This window comes from Ranitomeya variabilis, chromosome 8 (genome assembly GCF_051348905.1).
Source record: "Ranitomeya variabilis isolate aRanVar5 chromosome 8, aRanVar5.hap1, whole genome shotgun sequence".
Lineage (NCBI taxonomy): Eukaryota > Metazoa > Chordata > Amphibia > Anura > Dendrobatidae > Ranitomeya > Ranitomeya variabilis.
Genome location: NC_135239.1, coordinates 171,604,554 through 171,623,747, shown reverse-complemented (window position 1 = coordinate 171,623,747; position 19,194 = coordinate 171,604,554). Strand labels below are relative to the sequence as shown.

General features: G+C 40.4%; 2 protein-coding genes across 5 annotated transcripts in view; both read left to right on the top strand.

The window, feature by feature from the left end:
* Window positions 1-2,719, top strand: part of RAC2 (Rac family small GTPase 2) — a 107,672-nt gene extending 104,953 nt beyond the window's left edge. For all 4 annotated transcript variants that reach the window (XM_077277261.1, XM_077277263.1, XM_077277265.1 and 1 more), the window contains one exon: window positions 2,388-2,719. The gene's annotated coding sequence lies outside the window, so the exon portion shown is untranslated. The remainder of the gene's footprint in view (window positions 1-2,387) is intronic.
* Window positions 2,720-16,810: 14,091 nt separating this feature from the next.
* Window positions 16,811-18,960, top strand: SSTR3 (somatostatin receptor 3). The gene has a single exon (XM_077277260.1). It carries the CDS (start codon window positions 16,951-16,953, stop codon window positions 18,160-18,162), a length of 1,212 nt encoding a protein of 403 aa, XP_077133375.1. The 5' UTR covers window positions 16,811-16,950; the 3' UTR covers window positions 18,163-18,960.
* The last annotated feature ends 234 nt before the right edge of the window (window positions 18,961-19,194 follow it).

Below are 19,194 nucleotides of genomic sequence, written 5' to 3'. Positions count from 1 at the left end.
AAGTCAGGTCACAAACAAAGAGTCTAAGTCCAGGAAGGGAATAATGTCAGATTGGGTCAGGCACAGAGCTCAAAGAGATCAGACTTGCACAGGCAGCAGCAAGTGTACGATTGACACTGGATGGAGGAGCTAGCATACTTCATTCATCATCTTTCATCATCTTTCCCCCATCTCACGCGACCCCCACAATGAACCTATCCATTACAGTAAATGGCTGCCCACTCTCCCCAGTCCCACAAGCTCGCTGCCTCTGGGTATTCCTTGATGCTGATCTCTCCTTCAAACCACATATCCAAGCCCTTTCCATTTCCTGCCGACTTCAACTCAAAAATATTTCACGGATCCGGACATTCCTCAACCAAGAATCTGCAAAAACCCTAGTCCATGCCCTCATCATCTCTCGCCTTGACTACTGCAACCTCCTGCTCTGTGGCCTCCCCGCTAACACTCTCGCACCCCTCCAATCTATTCTAAACTCTGCTGCCCGACTAATCCACCTGTCCCCCCGCTATTCCCTGGCCTCTCCCCTCTGTCAATCCCTTCACTGGCTCCCCATTGCCCAGAGACTCCAGTACAAAAGCCTAACCATGACATACATAGCCATCCACAACCTGTCTCCTCCATACATCTGTGACCTCGTCTCCCGGTACTTACCTACATGCAACCTCCGATCCTCACAAGATCTCCTTCTCTACTCCCATCTTATCTCCTCTTCCCACAATCGTATACAAGATTTCTCTCACGTATCACCCCTACTCTGGAACTCTCTACCACAACACATCAGACTCCCGCCTACCATCGAAACCTTGAAAAAGAGCCTTAAGACCCACCTCTTCCGACAAGCCTACAACCTGCAGTAACCACCGATCGACCAAACCGCTGCATGACCAGCTCTATCCTTGCCTACTGTATTCTCACCCATCCCTTGTAGATTGTGAGCCTTCGCGGGCAGGGTCCTCTGTCCTCCTGTACCAGTTATGACGTGTATTGTTTAAGATTATTGTACTTGTTTTTATTATGTATACCCCTCCTTACATGTAAAGCGCCATGGAATAAATGGCGCTATAACAATAAATAATAATAATAATAATACTTAAGTAGAGGACTAATCAAGAGAAGTGAACACAGATGATTGTAGCCCAGACCCAGCACAACCAAAAACAGACTGACAGCCTCCACACAATAGTAACATAGCAGACCAAGACAGTGTGGAAATCGTGACATTAGGATTACTATCAGAATATTGAGCAAAGGTGGGGTGTAAGCAAAGGTGAGGAATAATTGTACTTGTTTTTTGTTATGTACACCTTTTTTATATGTAAAGTGCCATAGAATAAATGGCTCTATAATAATAAATAATAATAAAGAGATGAAAAGCGGTGCAGCACTGTGGAGAGCCTTATGGGTGAAAATGATATGTTTATAAAACTTGAAAAAGTAAAAAAGTGAGCGATATGTTTATATTGTATTTTATAGCGGAACAATTACAAGTGCAATGGCTGGCACAGTGTGGAGGCATCAGTGTAGAGGCTGGACAGAAAGAGGAGCTCAGTTGCTGTATTCAGGATAGATGTAAAACAGAATGCATGGCATGTAGAAGAATGACTAATAATGATTTACAGTATTCAAGGGATTAGAAATCAAAGCAATAATAGTATTTTTCCTCATATCCACAGTTTGGAAAATGCCGGATTTTTTTAGATGTCTCTAGGTGCATTCAAAGCGAATCTATATTAAAAGCAAATTATAGATCTGAATCGAACATAACCTGAAGGCAGTGACCATGCTGCCTGTGAGTTATGTGATTCTAACCTGTATTAATTAGGAATGAAATTTTAGAGCATTTGCTAGGGAATTGGATCCATCGCTAACATCTGTATTCATTGTAAATAGCGTGGAGGAACTGCAAAACTTTAATTATGTTTTTATTAGAATCGTTCCCTGCAGTACAGACCTCAGCCCTGCAGACATCAGTGTAATCCCGGCTCCTTGTCATTGTGTCTATCAATGTGCTGCTGACAAAAGGCTGCCGCTAATGCTGTCGTCGTCTGTAGACCCTGAATACCATTGAACCTATCAAGTCTAAAAGTGCGATGAAGTGAAGTCTCCATTCTTAAACCCCACCATTTCTAAGATATTGTGCTATTCAGACGAATGACAGATTTCTATCTATGGGCAGTTGCTGTACAAAAAAACTCCAAGATGTCCCTGTGAGCTTCTCTTATTATTCAGATATGCGAGCACACGCTATCAAAATGCTAATGATTATGAATGGCTGTCACCGGCATCGTTTCTCGCCTGACATAAGGTGAAGAGGCCATGGTGTATCCTGCTCGTATTGTGCCAGCCACGCTGTTTCTCATTGTCTTTTCTTTTGTCTTGCACAGGATTCAGAAGAGGATTCCCTGGTATGTCTGAGAAGACAATGACGTAACCCTTACGCCAAACACTTGTGTTTGCTCCTTCTTTCTATCGCCTACGACCCCCTGATGAGGTTTTTGTTGCTGCCCAACACATCGTTCCATATAATTAATTGCTCTCCCATCCACTGCCGTTCTTCTTCGATCTTTTCCCTATTAGTTGAGAATACATCTAATTAATATGTCTTATTGGTTTTGCTTTTTATATATATACTCCTGTACATGAGACGCAATGGATGATATACTTTGCTTGACTTTTCACGGTTGCATGTAATAAAGTCATCCTACGTAATTCCGAACCCATGTTATGTCGTCTGCCGGACCGTGCGATGAGTAGGCAGTAATATATGTGACGACATGTCTGCAGTCCGCGGAGACTTCTGATGCGGCCGCGTATAACATGGGTGCGTTGTGGCACGCGAGTGCCGCGCTCGAGGGTTAGCAGAGGAGAAGGGAATGAATGGGGTACGACGGATGCATGCGGAAAAAATGAATGAGGCAGAGAGAGGGGAGAACGAGTGCGAGGAATGACGCAGTAAAGGGGGGAGGTCACTGTACGACTCTCATTAACCCATTGTTTGCCACTCCGAAAAAAAGAAAAAAGGGAATTTAATACTTTACGTGTAGAAAATGTCTAGCACTTATAGGGTGGCAGACATGGGATCTTGTATTTAGATTTATTTATATAGTTTGTTTTCGCTACATGAGCGCTTGCAAATTTTGCAAAAAAGAAAAATGACAATGCTCAGCATCATCGGGGTTAATGTTGTATTTTTTCCTCTCTCCGTCTTTCTTCGTTATTTCTGTGCAGCGTCTCTATTTCCTTTTTAATTTCTCCCTCTTTCTTTCTGTCCATCCCTCTCTCTCCCCTTATGTATTTATAGCTCTCTCTCTCTCTTTCTCTCTCCCTCCCTCACTCCCACTCACTTCCCCCCCTCTCCACCTTCTCAGCCCCTGATTGGTTTGCAACCTGTGTGCCACTGACAGACAAATTCTTGATACGGGGAGAGATAGAGAGACAGAGGGATAGGGGAAGTGAACAGGTTAAAAGAGAGGAGATAGGAAGGGGGAAAACAAAAAAATAGCACGAATTCGGAACGGAGATAAAAAGAGGCAGCAGAACCTGAAATCCGCACTTGTACCTGTGAGACCGACCCATCCAAGTCACCCTGAGACTGCGAGCGGCACCTAGATCTACTCTACCTGCTTGTATGTAGGTGCCATGCAGCTGCAAGGACCAGAGTGCTAGAACAGGTAGGTCCCTGTGCCAAAACACACCTGCAAGTGCATGCCAAATATTGACCTAAAAAACTCTATTCTTTCTATATCTGCAGACAATGAGTGATACATATATCATTCCTTTCTTTTTTCCACCATGCATCTGCATTGACAAGTCAAGGGCTAACTATGCCATCTATATCCATTTCTATTTCTTTTTGGCAACTTGTATCCAAAAAAGATTGTGTCGCACTCTCTCCTTAATTGCAGAATATTTGCATCTCCCTTCATGTCACAATTGTGCAGAAATGACTTTACCCCTTGCAATACACCCGTGTCGTACACCGTCCATTATAACAGCGCATAGGTTTATTTCCCTATAATGAAGTTGTACATGAACCTCTTTATATCATTACTTTTGTCTCAGCGGATCGTTATGTGTTACTATTGCTCAGTGTGTCTGCGTCATCAAGCAATTCTCTTAGTCACTGTCCTCGATTTGTTTTTTTCACGGTATATAAATATAGGTTTTTTTGTGCCTTTATTTTTTTTTTTCAGTGCATTTTATTGTTTCGCTTATGTCACTTTATATGTCCACATTCTCTGCCTCGTACGATAGATTTTTCAAGTCTACAAGAGTTAACACAAGTAAGGAAGTTAATTATCAGTGTCCAGGCGCACGGTGGCACAGAACATAGGACACAGTAATAATGTATGTGAACTTACTGATAAAGAATAAAAAGAATAGAAAGAAAAAAAAGAATAATAATATTTACCCTCACGACATTACAACACATCAATATTAGTTAAGTCCTCTGCTTTGAAAAATAGAACTGTAAAAATGAAAATAAACTCAAATTAGGATTACCGTAATCACAGAGAATGAAAAATTTTATGACTGCACTTTTTAAAGATTTAGCACCTAAGGATGTATCATTTTCTTTACAAAGATGGATTATCGTAAGAGAAAAGTTTATGAAGAATAAAAGTCCTACATTCCAGTATCAATGGGTTGAATAATCTGGATTATTGGATGCTCGAAAAAAAGAATAGGAAATTGTAGTCATGGGAAAGTCAACATTATATTGGGTTATCAGATTTTTTATGCTATCAGATTAGAGGGATTTAATTGTTCTATTGTAGTATTTATTGTAGTATTAGTGCGTAACAGGATGTATAAATCGGAACAAGATTGGAACGTTGTGAGCGGACTGGTCGGTGGCTCTCCCAACCTGAGCATAGAAATACATGAAGCTGTCGCTATCGGGTCGGGAGAGCCGCCGGCCAGTCCGTGCATTGTGGTCTGCTCTCGCTCCGATTTATACGACCATCAGACTACGTCCCTAGACTTAGAATTTGAGTAGTTCACATGGTATTATCAGAACATCTACCCTCTTTTGACATATTATAAAAGTAAAAAAAGACTTACCTCAAACCTTTTTTTATTAAACCAAATTAAAACCTCAAGTGAAATAGGGAATGTGTTCTAAGGAGATATTAGGGAATTATTTCCCTACTTGTTTTGGCTTAATCTGATTCCAGCTTTGATCTTAAAAACCATACAGACCATATTTCCCATATGTGCTATACCAGGGGCCTAATGGTGAACATTACAGCTGAAAACACAGGCAACAAAATTGATTTGGGAACTGTTGGCAGTCATATGCTCCATAATAGCTTTTGCTCTAGAACACTACTCGTTCTTTTTAATTATTTACCGGTGAAATTGATGATGCCTTCATTCAACTACTAACTTCATCTCTATAGCAACCAACATCACCCAAGAGGAAAGTCATATTTGAGATTGTTTGGCCCCTTTTCTGACAAATGGCATTTAGTAAAAGGGCAGCTTATTTTGTGTTAATACTTTCTTACCATGTTAGCATAAAAACTTTCACCCACTCTAAACATACGGTATGTCATGGATGACTTCAAGTCCTTATTTGGACTCACAATTAATTTTTTTGTTTTGGGGGTTTATATGAAATGTAAACCACACACCTGAACTAGCGATCCAAAGACGGGCAACTTAAGACCCCTATTCACATTAAATTAAGGTCGGCTAAACTCACAGCTTTCAACAGAAATGACCAAATATCTATATGTACTGGGGTTCCCAACTTTCCCAGGATAGATGGTATAAAAGGAGAGAAATAATGGATATTTTTAATTGCCTGATCCTTTTGTCATCCCTAAAGATAAACCAACACCAGAGATAAGATGTCTGACTAAAATTAAAGCCCACTCCATACACAGTAGACTAACATCAGCCAAACATGCGATACTGATTTAACGGGTTTGGCCAAAAACATATGGCCATGACTCAGTCCCTGTTAGTGCTAAGATATGATTTCATCTGTTCCAGTGTAAGTTGAAAGAGGAACTCTATGCTATGTTATTATCCATATGGTATAAAGAGACAATTATATTGGTGTCCATGAACTAGACCCTTCACCAATTCCCCAAGCATAAAAATATGAGACTATACTATAAAACAATTCCAACGGTACATTTTTAGTTATAGAAATGTCCTACAAGCCTAGAAAGATGCAGTTTTGTGATATTCCACATAAAAGCAAAAATGGGATATATCACTGTAAGTACAGTGGGTACAGAAAGTATTCAGACTCCTTTAAATTTTTCAGTCTTTGTTACAGTGAAGCCATTTGGTAAATTCAAAAAAGTTCATTTTTTTCTCATTAATGTACACTCTGCACCCCATCTTGACTGAAAAAACAGAAATGCAGATATTTTTGCAAAATTATTAAAAAAGAAAAACTGAAATATCACATCGTCATAAGTATTCAGACCCTTTGCTCGGTATTGAGTAGAAGCACCATTTGGAGCTAGTACAGCCATCAGTCTTCTTGGGAACGATGCAACAAGTTTTGCACAGCTGGATTTAGGGATCCTCTGCCATTTTTCCTTGCAGATCCTCTCCAGTTCTGTCAGGTTGGATGGTGTACGTTGGTGGACAGCCATTTTCAGGTCTCTCCAGAGATGCTCAGTAAGGTTTAGGTCAGGACTCTGGGCCAGGCAAGAATGGTCACATAGTTGTTCTGAAGCCACTCTTTTGTTATTTTATCTGTGTGCTTAGGGTCATTGTCTTGTTGGAAGGTGAACCTTCGGCCATGTCTGAGGTCCAGAGCACTCTGGAAGAGGTTTTCATCCAGGATATCTCTGTACTTGGCCGCATTCATGTTTCCTTCAATGGCAACCAGTCGTCCTGTCTCTGCAGCTGAAAAACACCCCCATACCATGATGCAGCCCCACCATGTTTCACTGTTGGGATTGTATTGGGCAGGTGATGAGCAGTGCATAGTTTTCTCCCCACATGCTGCTTAGAATAATCACCAAAAAGGTCTATCTTCGTCTCTTTAGACCAGAGAATCTTATTTCTCTTAGTCTTGGAGTCCTTCATGTGTTTTTTTAGCAAACTCTATGCCGGGCTTTCATATGTATTGCACTGAGGAGAGGCTTCTTCCGTCAGGCCTCTCTGCTATAAAGGCTCAACTGGTGGAGGGATGCAGTGATAATTGACTTTGTGGAACTTTCTCCCATCTCCCTACTGCATCTATGGAGCTCAGCCACAGTGATCTTGGGGTTCTTCTTTACCTCTCTCACCAAGGCTCTTCTCCCATGATTGCTCAGTTTGGCTGGACGGCCAGGTCTAGGAAGTGTTCTGGTTATCCCAAACTTCTTCCATTTAAGGATTATGGATGCCACTGTGCTCAAAAGGAACCATAAATATTACAGAAATTATTTTGTAACCTTGGCCAAATATGTGCCTTGCCACAATTCTGTCTCTGAGCTCCTTGGCTAGTTCCTTTGACCTCATGATTCTTATGTGGTCTGACATTCACTGTGAGCTGTGAGGTCTTATATAGACAGGTGTGTGCCTTTCCAAATCAAGTCCTATCAGTTTAATTAAACTCAGCTGTACTCCAATGAAAGAGTAGAACCATCTCAAGGAGGATCACAAGGAAATGGACAGCATGTGACATAAATATGAATGTCTGAGCAAAGGGTCTTAACCTCTTAAGCCCCAAGGGTGGTTTGCACATTAATGACAATTTTTACAATTCTGACCACTGTCCCTTTATGAGGTTATAACTCTGGAACGCTTCAACGGGTCCTGATGAATCTGACAGCGTTTTCTTGTGACATATTGTACTTCATGATAGTGGTAAAATTTCTTCGATAAGACTTGCGTTTATTTGTGAAAAAAATGGAAATTTGGAGAAAATGTTGAAAATTTTGCAATTTTTCAACTTTGAGTTTTATGCCCTTAAATCACAGAGATATGTCACACAAAATACTTAATAAGTAACATTTCCCACATGTCTACTTTACATCAGCACAATTTTGGAACCACATTTTTTTTGTGTTAGGGAGTTATAAGGGTTAAAAGTAGACCAGCAATTTCACGTTTTTACATCACCATTTTTTTTAGGGACCACATCTCATTTGAAGTCATTTTGATGGGTCTGTATGATAGAAAATAACCAAGTGTGACACCATTCTAAAAACTGCACCCCTCAAGGTGCTAAAACCACATTCAAGAAGTTTATTAACCCTTCAGGTGTTTCACAGGAATTTTTGGAATGTTTAAATAAAAATGAACATTTAACTTTTTTTCATACAAAATTTACTTCAGCTCCAATTTGATTTATTTTACCAAGGGTAACAGGAGAAAATAGACCCCGAAAGTTGTTGTACAATTTGTCAAGAGTATGCTGATACCCCATATGTGGGGGTAAACCACTGTTTGGGCGCATGGCAGAGCTCGGAAGGGAAAGAGCGCCGTTTGACTTTTCAATGCAAAATTGACAGGAATTGAGATGGGACGCCATGTTGCATTTGGAGAGCCCCTGAAATGCCTAAACATTGTAACCCCCCACAAGTGACACCATTTTGGAAAGTAGACCCCCTAAGGAACTTTGACCTAGTGCTTCATAGAAGTTTATAATGCAGAGCCGTACAAATAAAAAATCATATTTTTTCACAAAAATGATCTTTTTGCCCCCAATTTTTTATTTTCCCAAGGGTAAGAAAAGAGATTGGACAGCAAAAGTTGTTGTGCAATTTATCCTGAGTACGCTGATACCCCATATGTGGGGTAAACGACTGTTTGGGGGTATGGCAGAGCTCGGAAGGGAACGAGCGCCGTTTGACTTTTCAATGCAAAATTGACTGGAATTGAGATGGGACGCCATGATGCGTTTGGAGAGCCACTGATGTGCCTAAACATTGAAACCCCCCAAAAGTGACACCATTTTGGAAAGTAAAACTTATCTAGATGTGTTGTGAGAGCTTTGAACCCCTAAGTGTTTCACTACAGTTTTTAACGCAGAGCCGTGAAAACAAAATTTATTTTTTTTTCCACAAAAATTATTTTTTAGCCCCCAGTTTTGTATTTTCCAAGGGTAACAGGAGAAATTGGACCCCAAAAGTTGTTGTCCAATTTGTCCTGAGTACGCTGATACCCCAAATGTGGGGAGGAACCACTGTTTGGGCGCATGGCAGAGCTCGGAAGGGAAGGAGCGCCATTTGGAATGCAGACTTAGATAGATTGGTCTGGAGGCGTCGCATTGCGTTTGCAGAGCCCCTAATGTAACTAAACAGTAGAAACCCCCCTCAAGTGACCCCATATTGGAAACTAAACCCCCCAAGGAACTTATGTAGATGTGTTGTGAGAACTTTGAACCCCCAAGTGTTTCACTACAGTTTATAGAGCAGAGCCGTGAAAATAAAAAATCATTTCTTTTTTCTCAAAAATTATTTTTTAGTCCACAGATTTCTATTTTCCCAAGGGTAACAGGAGAAATTGGACCCCAAAAGTTGTTGTCCAGTTTGTCCTTAGTACGCTGATACCCCATATGTGGGGGGGACCACCGTTTGGGCGCATGGCAGAGCTCGGAAGGGAAGGAGCGCCATTTGGAATGCAGACATAGATGGATTGGTCTGCAGGCGTCACATTGCATTTGCAGAGCCCCTAATGTAACTAAACAGTAGAAACCCCCCACATGTGACCCCATATTGGAAACTAGACCCCCCAAGGAACTTATCTAGATGTGTTGTGAGAGCTTTGAACCCCAAGTGTTTCACTACAGTTTATAACACAGCCGTGAAAATAAAAAATAATTTTTTTCCCACAAAAATGGTTTTTTAGCCCCCCAAATTTTTATTTTCCCAAAGGTAACAAGAGAAATTGGACACCAAAAGTTGTTGTCCAATTTGTCCTGAGTACGCTGATACCCCATATGTTGGGGTAAACCCCTGTTTGGGCGCACGGGAGAGCTCGGAAGGGAAGGAGCACTGTTTTACTTTTTCAATGCAGAATTGGCTGGAATTGAGATCGGACGCCATGTCGCGTTTGGAGAGCCCCTGATGTGCCTAAACAGTGGAAACCCCCAATTCTAACTGAAACCCTTAACCTAGCCCTAGCCCCAACCCTAGCCCTAACCCTAGCCCTAACCCTAACCTTAGCCCTAACCCTAGTCCTAACCCTAACCCTAACCCTAGCCCTAACCCCAGCCCTAACCCTAGTCCTAACCCTAACCATAACCCTAGCCTAAACCCTACCCCTAACCCTACTCCTAACCCTAGCCCTAGCCCTAACCCTAGCCCTAGCCCCAGCCCTAATCCTAACCCTAGCCCTAACCCTAGTCTTAGCCCTAACCCTAGCCCTAATCCTAATGGGAAAATGGAAATAAATACATTTTTTAAATTTTATTATTTTTCCCTAACTAAGGGGGTGATGAAGAGGGGTTTAATTTACTTTTATAGGATTTTTTTAGCAGATTTTTATGATTGACAGCTGTCACACACTAAAAGACGCTTTTCATTGCAAAAAATAGTTTTTGCGTCTCCACATTTTGAGAGCTATAATTTTTTTATATTTTGGTCCACTGAGTCATGCAAGGTCTTGTTTTTTGCGGGAAGAGTTGACGTTTTTATTGGTAACATTTTCGGACACATGACATTTTTTGATCGCTTTTTATTCCGATTTTTGTGAGGCAGAGTGACCAAAAACCAGCTATTCATGAATTTCTTTTTTGGGGGGCGTTTATACCGTTCCACGTTTGGTAAAATTGATAAAGCAGTTTTATTGATCGGGTCAGTACGATTATAGCGATACCTTATTTATATAATTTTTTTATGTTTTGGCGCTTTTATATGATAAAAACTATTTTATAGAAAAAATAATTATTTTTGCATCGCTTTATTCTGAGGACTATAACTTTTTTATTTTTTTGCTGATGATGCTGCATGGCAGCTCGTTTTTTGCGGGACAAGATGACGTTTTTAGCGGTACCATGGTTATTTATATCTGTCTTTTTGACCCGTGTTATTCCACTTTTTATTCGGCGGTATGATAATAAAGCATTGTTTTTTGCCTCGCTTTTTTTTTTTTACCGCGTTCACTGAAGGGGTAAACTAGCAGGACAGTTTTATAGGTGGGGTCGTTACGGACACGGCAATACTAAATATGTGTACTTTTATTGTTTTTTTATTATTATTTAGATAAAGAAATGTATTTATGGGAACAATATTTTTTTTTTCCTTATTTAGGAATTTTTTTTTTTTTTTTACACATGTGAATATTTTTTTTTTTACTTTACAACATTGCCCCAGGGGGGGCATCATGTTATAGGGTCAGATCGCTGATCTGACACTTTGCACTGCACTGTGTCAGATCAGCGATCTGACATGCAGAGCATGCAGGCTTACCAGCACTTGCTCTGAGCAGGTGTTGGTAAGCCACCTCCCTGCAGGACCCGGATGCAGCCCTGCGGCCATTTTGGATCTGGGGCCTGCAGGGAGAAGAAGGTAGGAGACCCACGGAGCAACACGATCACATCGTGTTGCTCTGAGGGTCTCAGGGAAGCACGTAGGGAGCCCCCTCCCTGCGCGATGCTTCCCTATACCGCCGAAATACTGCGATCATGTTTGATCGCAGTGTTCCAGGGGTTAACGTGTCAGGAGCGGTCCGTGACCGCTCCTGGCACACAGTGCCGGATATCAGCTGCGATAGTCAGCTGGCACCCTGTTAGGGCTAGCGGAACGCACCGAGTAAATATAGATATTATTGGTGCGTTCGCAGCCCGGGGTCCACCGTGCAGGAGGTACCTGCTGCTAGCAAATGACGGCACTATATGGCGGTTTAAGTTAACTCTGTTTCTTCACAGAGTCGCATGGGAACAAGACGCTGTGCCCTGTTAACCCCACAGGAGTACACAGCTAACTGCCGAGCTGAAGGCAGTCTGTGGTCACGCACACATACAATCTCCTCACCGGAGATGCCGGTATTCTAGGGGCTTATTTCAGCCGGGGCCCTAGATCCACACACACAATCTCCTCGCCGGAGGTGCCGGCATTCTAGGGGCTTATTTCAGCCGAGTCCCTGAACACACACATAAATGTGACCACACAGGCGCATGCACAAAACTGATTCAATACTAGCGCATGGCCGTGCGGTCATGAGAACCTTAAATAGCTGCAGCAAGAACAGGACCTTCCTAAAAGGACCAATGAGAGGCTGCTACAGAGCCTGAGCACCTTCAGGACCTTCCTGGAGGACCAATGGATTTAGCTGCAGTATCTGAACATGTGACCCTCGATCTCCACTGAGAGATCTTACTCTGGGCATGCTCAGAACGAGAAAAGCAGGACTTAGTCCCAGAAGCATCTGCTCGCCGCTGCCCAGTATTGGCTTTAATGGCAGAAGCTGGAAAAGCAGCAGTAACCCTTTGGACAGAGTCAGACTGAGCAAGACGCTGGGACTGACATCTCTGCTGAGCAGGCTCCACTGCGGCTGGAGAAGGATGGGAGACCGCAGCGGAGCTGGCTCGAGATTCCCCCTGTGCAGAGGCGGGATCTCAACCCTTAACATACCCAGCTGCGCTCCCCCCGTGAGCGCGGCAGATCGCATATGACATACTATCACATCACTGGGAATTAAGTCCCAGGTCACCTTGACGGGATAGTACGTCATATGGGATTAAGGGGTTAATACTTATGACCATGTGATATTTCCGTTTTTCTTTTTTAATAAATATGCAAAAAGTTCTACATTTCTGTTTTTTTCAGTCAAGATGGGGTGCAGAGTGTACATTAATGAAAAAAAATGATCTTTTTTGAATTTACCAAATGGCTGCAATGATACAAAGAGTGAAAAATTTAAAAGGGGTCTGAATACTTTTCGTACTCACAAGCAACAAAATTGTTGTAATGAAGTGTAACTGAAATTAACTCTTTTTAATTCCATATTCTGTAAAAATGTTTATATTTTGAATTTCCAAGTGATCATATGCATCAAAACAAGGCAAACCTGTATGGGGTCCACATGGCTTGATTGGTCTGTATTGAGCAGATTAAACATTTCATGGAAACACAACTCCATCATATTCAATGTATATCCTATTGTGTTGATCCAGAGGAGGGCAAAATCTAAATGAGGTAGATACTAATTGCCAGAAATTAGAGGATAAATTCCTTCCCGATTCTACATTTGCGAGTCCTCAGTGGTTGATACCTTTTAATGGCTAACTGAAAAGATGGTAATAAATTGCAATCTTTCGAGCCTACTCAGGTCTCTTCATCAGGCATAGACTAATACAAAATCTGAAGAATCACATATTTATGCACAATACAGTACATAAATAATGCAATAGATAAGACAAGTGACGTGAAGCAGAAATATCATTATGGGAGAGGGATAAACAGTTGTGGCCATAAATATTGGAACAGTTCATAGATAAGGAGTGTGAATGTATTATTGTCCTCTGATTGGGGTCTGGTTCTCTGTTATGATGCCTCCACAAGGTCTGAGGAGCAAATTCCTTAATTGATGTAAAAAGACATAAATCCATGTGACACATTCATTCCTGCATTGAGTGTGTCAAAGGTTGTCATGAGTTTATACTCCCAGACTCTTCTAGCTCTCTGAGATAAGAAGTTACCTTTTAATAGAAGTAGTTTCATGTCCTTAGTGCTGTAATTAGAGATACAAAAATGTTTGGCCACAGGTAGATGCATTCTTTTTTCTCTTATTGTGTAGCGATGAGATACAGGAGATTCAGAAAACACTCGGTCTGAAGGAAAAGGGATCCTAACAACCAAGAATAGGTCAGACTGGACACCTCCACCTGGACGCAAACCTCATTTAGATATATATATAGCCTCCTTCAGACATTTGATAAAATCCAGCTTCATAGACAATAACAGGAGACAAGCATCCCACATCACTGCTCAGGAGAGAAAGGCCATACAATCTTTGAAAACCAGCAAAGAAATCATCATTAAACCTGCTGACAAGGGAGGTGCAATAGCAGGATGAATACGTCAGACTACATGAAGGAAGCAAACAGACAACTTATGGACACACACTACTACAAAAAATTGGAGTCGAATCCTACACAGGACTATTACAAGGAACTACACAAGTTGGTATCTTGTCTGCCTAACAAACACATGAGCCGATGACCTGATACCAGAGAGTACAAGAATAGAAAAATTCTACATGCTTCCCAAAATCCACAAATCTGGAAATCCAGGAAAACCAATTATTTCTTGTGTGGGCACCCTTCCTGAGCAGGTCTGTGGATGGGTTGAGGGTATTCTTAAACCCCTGGTAAAGGATACACCCAGCTTCATTCAGGACACAACTGACCTATTGAATAAACTAGCAGCAATAGGTACTCTACCAGAAGGAACCATCCTGGCCACAATGGACATGGAATCTTTGTACTCTAATATCCCACACCAGGATGGATTAAATGCCTTCAAAGTATTCATGGAAAACACAGGGACTGATGCTAATTCTGTGGTGAAACTTACAAAATTCATCCTCACCCACAATTGCTTTGAATTTGACAACAAGATATATCTACAGGAGACTGATACAGCAATGGGAAGTAAAATGGCCCCATAGTATGCAAATGTTTTCATGGCCAAGTTGAAAGCAAATTTTTGTCCTCTTGTACCATCAGGCCTCTGGCCTACTTCCATTACATTGATGATATTTTAATCATCTTGACGGAGTCTGAGCCACAGCTAAAGACGTTCCATGAACAGATTAATCAATTTCATCCCACCATTAACTTAACACTCAACTACTCCTGTACTGAAATTAACTGTTTGGACACCATCATTAAGCTACAGAACAATGAAATAGAGACATCCCTGTATCAGAAGCCAATCGACCGTCCAACATACCTTAAATGGGACAGTTTCAATCCAAAATACATAAAATCTCTATTGTCTACAGCCAAGCCATCAGATACAATTGGATATGTTCCAACCCCATGGATAGAAACAAACACCTTGGTCGCCTCAGAAAGACCTTTGTGAATCAGGACTACCATCTAAGAACAATTCAAAACCAAATTACAAGAGCCACCAGAATATCAAGGAATCATCTCCTACCTTACAAAGCTAAAGAAGAAAATAACTGGGTGCCTCTAGTAGTCATCTACAATGCAAATCTGGAAGTGCTAAGGGGAGCTGCACGGAAATTACAACCTCTACGGCAAAAAGATTACAATCCATATTTCCAAACCCCTCACACTACTGCATTTTAGGCAGCCCACAAATCTAAGAAGCATCATTGTCAGAAGCTCCCTGTGCTCTCCAACAGCTACAGTACCTTTACTTGCTACCCGAAAAAATGTTAAACCTGTCCATTTATAATTACCACGGACAAGATAATGATCCCCAACTTACATCAAGAGTGCAAGATCCCTGGTATTTTCAGCTGTATCACATCTAATGTGGTGTACTTAATTATTCGTACTAAACATCCAACTGGGGGTCTGTATGTAGTGGAGACAGGGCAAAAGCTTTGTATGAGGTTGAATTCTCATCGCCACACAATAAGAGAAAAAAGAATAGATCTACCTGTGGTCAAATATTTTTGTATCCCTGATCACGGCACCATGGACATGAAATTACTGGTATTAAAAGGTAACTTCAACTCTCAGAGAGTCAGAAGAGTCTGGGAGTATAAAGTAATGACAACCTTTGACACTCTCAGTGCAGGGATGAATGTGTCACATGGATTTATGTCTTTTTACATCTATTAAGGAATTTGCTCCTCAGACCTTGTAGGGGCATCACAACACAGAACCAGACCCCAATCACAGGAAAATTAAACTTTTACACTCCTGTTCCAATATTTATATCCAGAACTGTTTATCCCTCTCCATAACTATAGTTTTGCTTCACTTCACTTTTCTTATCTATTGCATTATTCCTGTGTCCTGTTGTGCATAAATATGTGATTCTTCAGATTTTGTATTAGTCTATGCCTGATGGAGAGACCTGAGTAGTCTCGAAAACTTGCAATTTGTTACCATCTTTTCAGTTAGCCATTAAAAGGTATCAACCACTGAGGACTCTCAATTCTAAATATTTTTCTATCTACTGGCTAACACGGTACAAAGATATATATCTTTCCCGACTCCACATCAGACTAGCTCCCTGGATCAATGTCCTATTGAAAGAGTCTAGTACCCCTAACCTGTAATATTATATTTATCAAGAAAGGCATCCAGACTTTCCTTGTACAATATATGGTAACTAAACCTCAAAAATAATCTTGTACATAGGTTCACATTCACTTGGAGCTTGTCATGACTGCATGTCAACATGTGAATACCATTATGGAATGAGGAACCATACTTTATAAGATTTTTTTTTATTTTAGTATACATCATATTAACACACATGTAACAAATTATTAATAAGGAATTTAAATTTTGAGAACTATTTTTTAAAATGAATAATTTATTCTTTTATTTTCATTTCTTTGTCAGAACCTAGATTTACCAATGAAAGCTTTGGGCCTGGCAAAGAGAAAACTATTGAAACCTTACCAGCAAGAAGTAAAATGTTCCATTGATGCCAAAATACAACATGTGACGATCTTCAAATAGGAAACAACTCCTATCACAATTTTTTTTATTAAGATATTGAAAATCTAACCATAAAGTGATCAAATGTCACCAAATGCCTTTAAGCAAGCTGAGTAACCAGTATACAACTAATAAAAACAAAAAATATATAATCCCAACCAAAGAGACAAAAACTTCATATAAAAGAGAAGAAAATAAATAAGACACCTACAAGAATCTTTTTCTAATTTTACCATATTTCACTCAAAACAAGAATTGTCCTAGTCACAAACTATGAAGTGGCGGCTGGCATCAACATATGTAAATGTTTCTCAGAAGTTCGGAGAGATATTAAAGTACTCATAAGGTGTTAAGAGGATATTTTCAAAGAACCATGTTCTGATCTCCCTGCAAGGATGACTCCAACGTCTCCCACAAGCTTCTTTCCAAGTTCTTATGTTGACATTAACACAACATTTTATGCCAATGTCTCTTCCACACCAAATGTGGCTGCTCCTGGGTTACTTATCCCATTAGTCTACCTAGTGGTATGTGCAGTTGGGTTGTGGGGTAACACCTTGGTGATATACCTGGCATGGAGAAGTCCAGCTGGACAGAACTTAGTCACAGCACTTTATATTTTAAATTTGGCCTTGGCTGATGATCTTTTTATGTTGGGCCTACCTTTTTTGGCTGCCCAAAGTGCCCTGTCCTACTGGCCCTTTGGCTCACCAGTCTGTACGATAGTAATGACTCTAGATGCTGTAAACCAGTTTACAAGTATTTTCTGCTTAACAGTGCTCAGCATGGACAGGTACCTAGCTGTCGTTCGACCTATACAATCAGCAAGGTGGAGAAGACCCAAAGTTGCAAAATTTATCAATGTCACAGTATGGATTCTCTCCTTTTTGGTTGTTCTTCCAGTAGTTTTTTTTGCTGGTGTTCCAAAGGATTCTGGTATGTGTCATATTGCTTGGCCTGAGCCGCAACAAGCATGGAGGACTGGTTTTATCTTATACACTGCTGCACTTGGATTTTTCTGCCCATTGCTTGTTATTTGTATCTGCCATATACTAATTGTGGCCCAGCTAAGATCATCTGGCAACCGAGTTAGAGTAGCTCCAGCACGACGTCAAGGACCTGAACGTAAAGTCACCAAGATGGTTGCCCTTACGGTAACTGCCTTCATACTATGTTGGCTACCCTTTTACGCTTTAAACATCATCAATCTCCTCTGGCCCCTGCCTGCAGGTCCAAGACTGTATGGACTTTACTCTTTTGTTGTAGCACTTTCATATGCTAACAGCTGTCTGAATCCCATTATTTATGCCCTACTTGCTCGTCCATTCCAGCGTGGATTGCGACGTGTCCTCTGCAGGACCTCCGTGAGGGTTGCAGATGCAGTTCTGAATGGAGGAGAAACCAGAGCACAAGGGGAGTTGAGTAGAGTTACTGGCATCTCGGAAGAAAGGAAAAGTCCAAAAGTGTCTGGAATGGGTGAAAATGGGAAGATAGCTGCAATTGAAGAACCTCTTCAGCAAGAAGTTGGTCCTTCTTCACAAAATGCTTTACCGGAAGAACTAGGTGCATCTGAAAAAGAAAACATGCTAGGCATTAGTTATTTGTAAAAGTCAACCAATATTTCTTAAAAACTGCATTTAAAAAAATATATATATTCTTTCTCTCTCAAATATGACATGGCCTAATGCACCAATTACAATTACTTGGGATGTTGTCTTTCTGGAAAAGTTAATTTTAAAGCAAAACCTAAGAAAGAACATTTATAATTATAACTCTGTAATTGTATCTGTAAAAGTTGGAAAATCCAATTTGGGATTAATTTCCCGAAAGTTTATTTTTAAATTCCAGACTGCATTTTGCAAACCATCTTGAAATAAAATCCCTTTTTTTATCTTATTCTTAAGCATTTGACAGAACATTCAAGTATTTGAACTGAAAGGATGAAAGGGATCGAGAAAATTACAAAACGAGAAGATTAAGCTTTCAAATTTCTTAGGGCAAATAACATTTCTAACAAGCTTTAGATTGTTACCTCTGCAGGTCAGAGATGTAAAGAGCCAAAGAACTTTCACATACAATGCTGTACTATTGTATTATTCTTATCTACAACAAACATTTGTACTTGGACAGAACAACAACTGAGATCAATGTTGCCAAAACATGACTTTTTCTGTATTTCATGCTGCATTTATAGTTAATGAGTTAAAAAAATAATTATATACGCTATGGAAGGTGCCAGACAAAAAGCCTGTTAATAAGCTTAAAACTTCAGTTCCGTTCACACTTTGTCCCCTCATATTCTTTTATTCTGTGTTTTTTTCCAGTTGTAATTTAACACTGATTGCCAGTAAAATGTTTCACTGTAAAAACCAGAAAGTTGTAATTAATTAAAACGTTTGTTGAGCTATTTTATGCATGCACTTTTCTCACATTGATGGACAAGGGGTTTGTATAGATTGATATCTATTTTGCTCTCATCCAAAAAAATGATTCTACTCCTATTTATGTTCACCATCAAACATGTAGCTGAAATCTAAGAACTAGCAGTAAAAAAGGATAGAATTTATGTTGTGCAAAAATGTAATCTGTCAATATAAGGACCTGTGACATTTCCCATTTGCCTTGAGCAGCCAGTATTT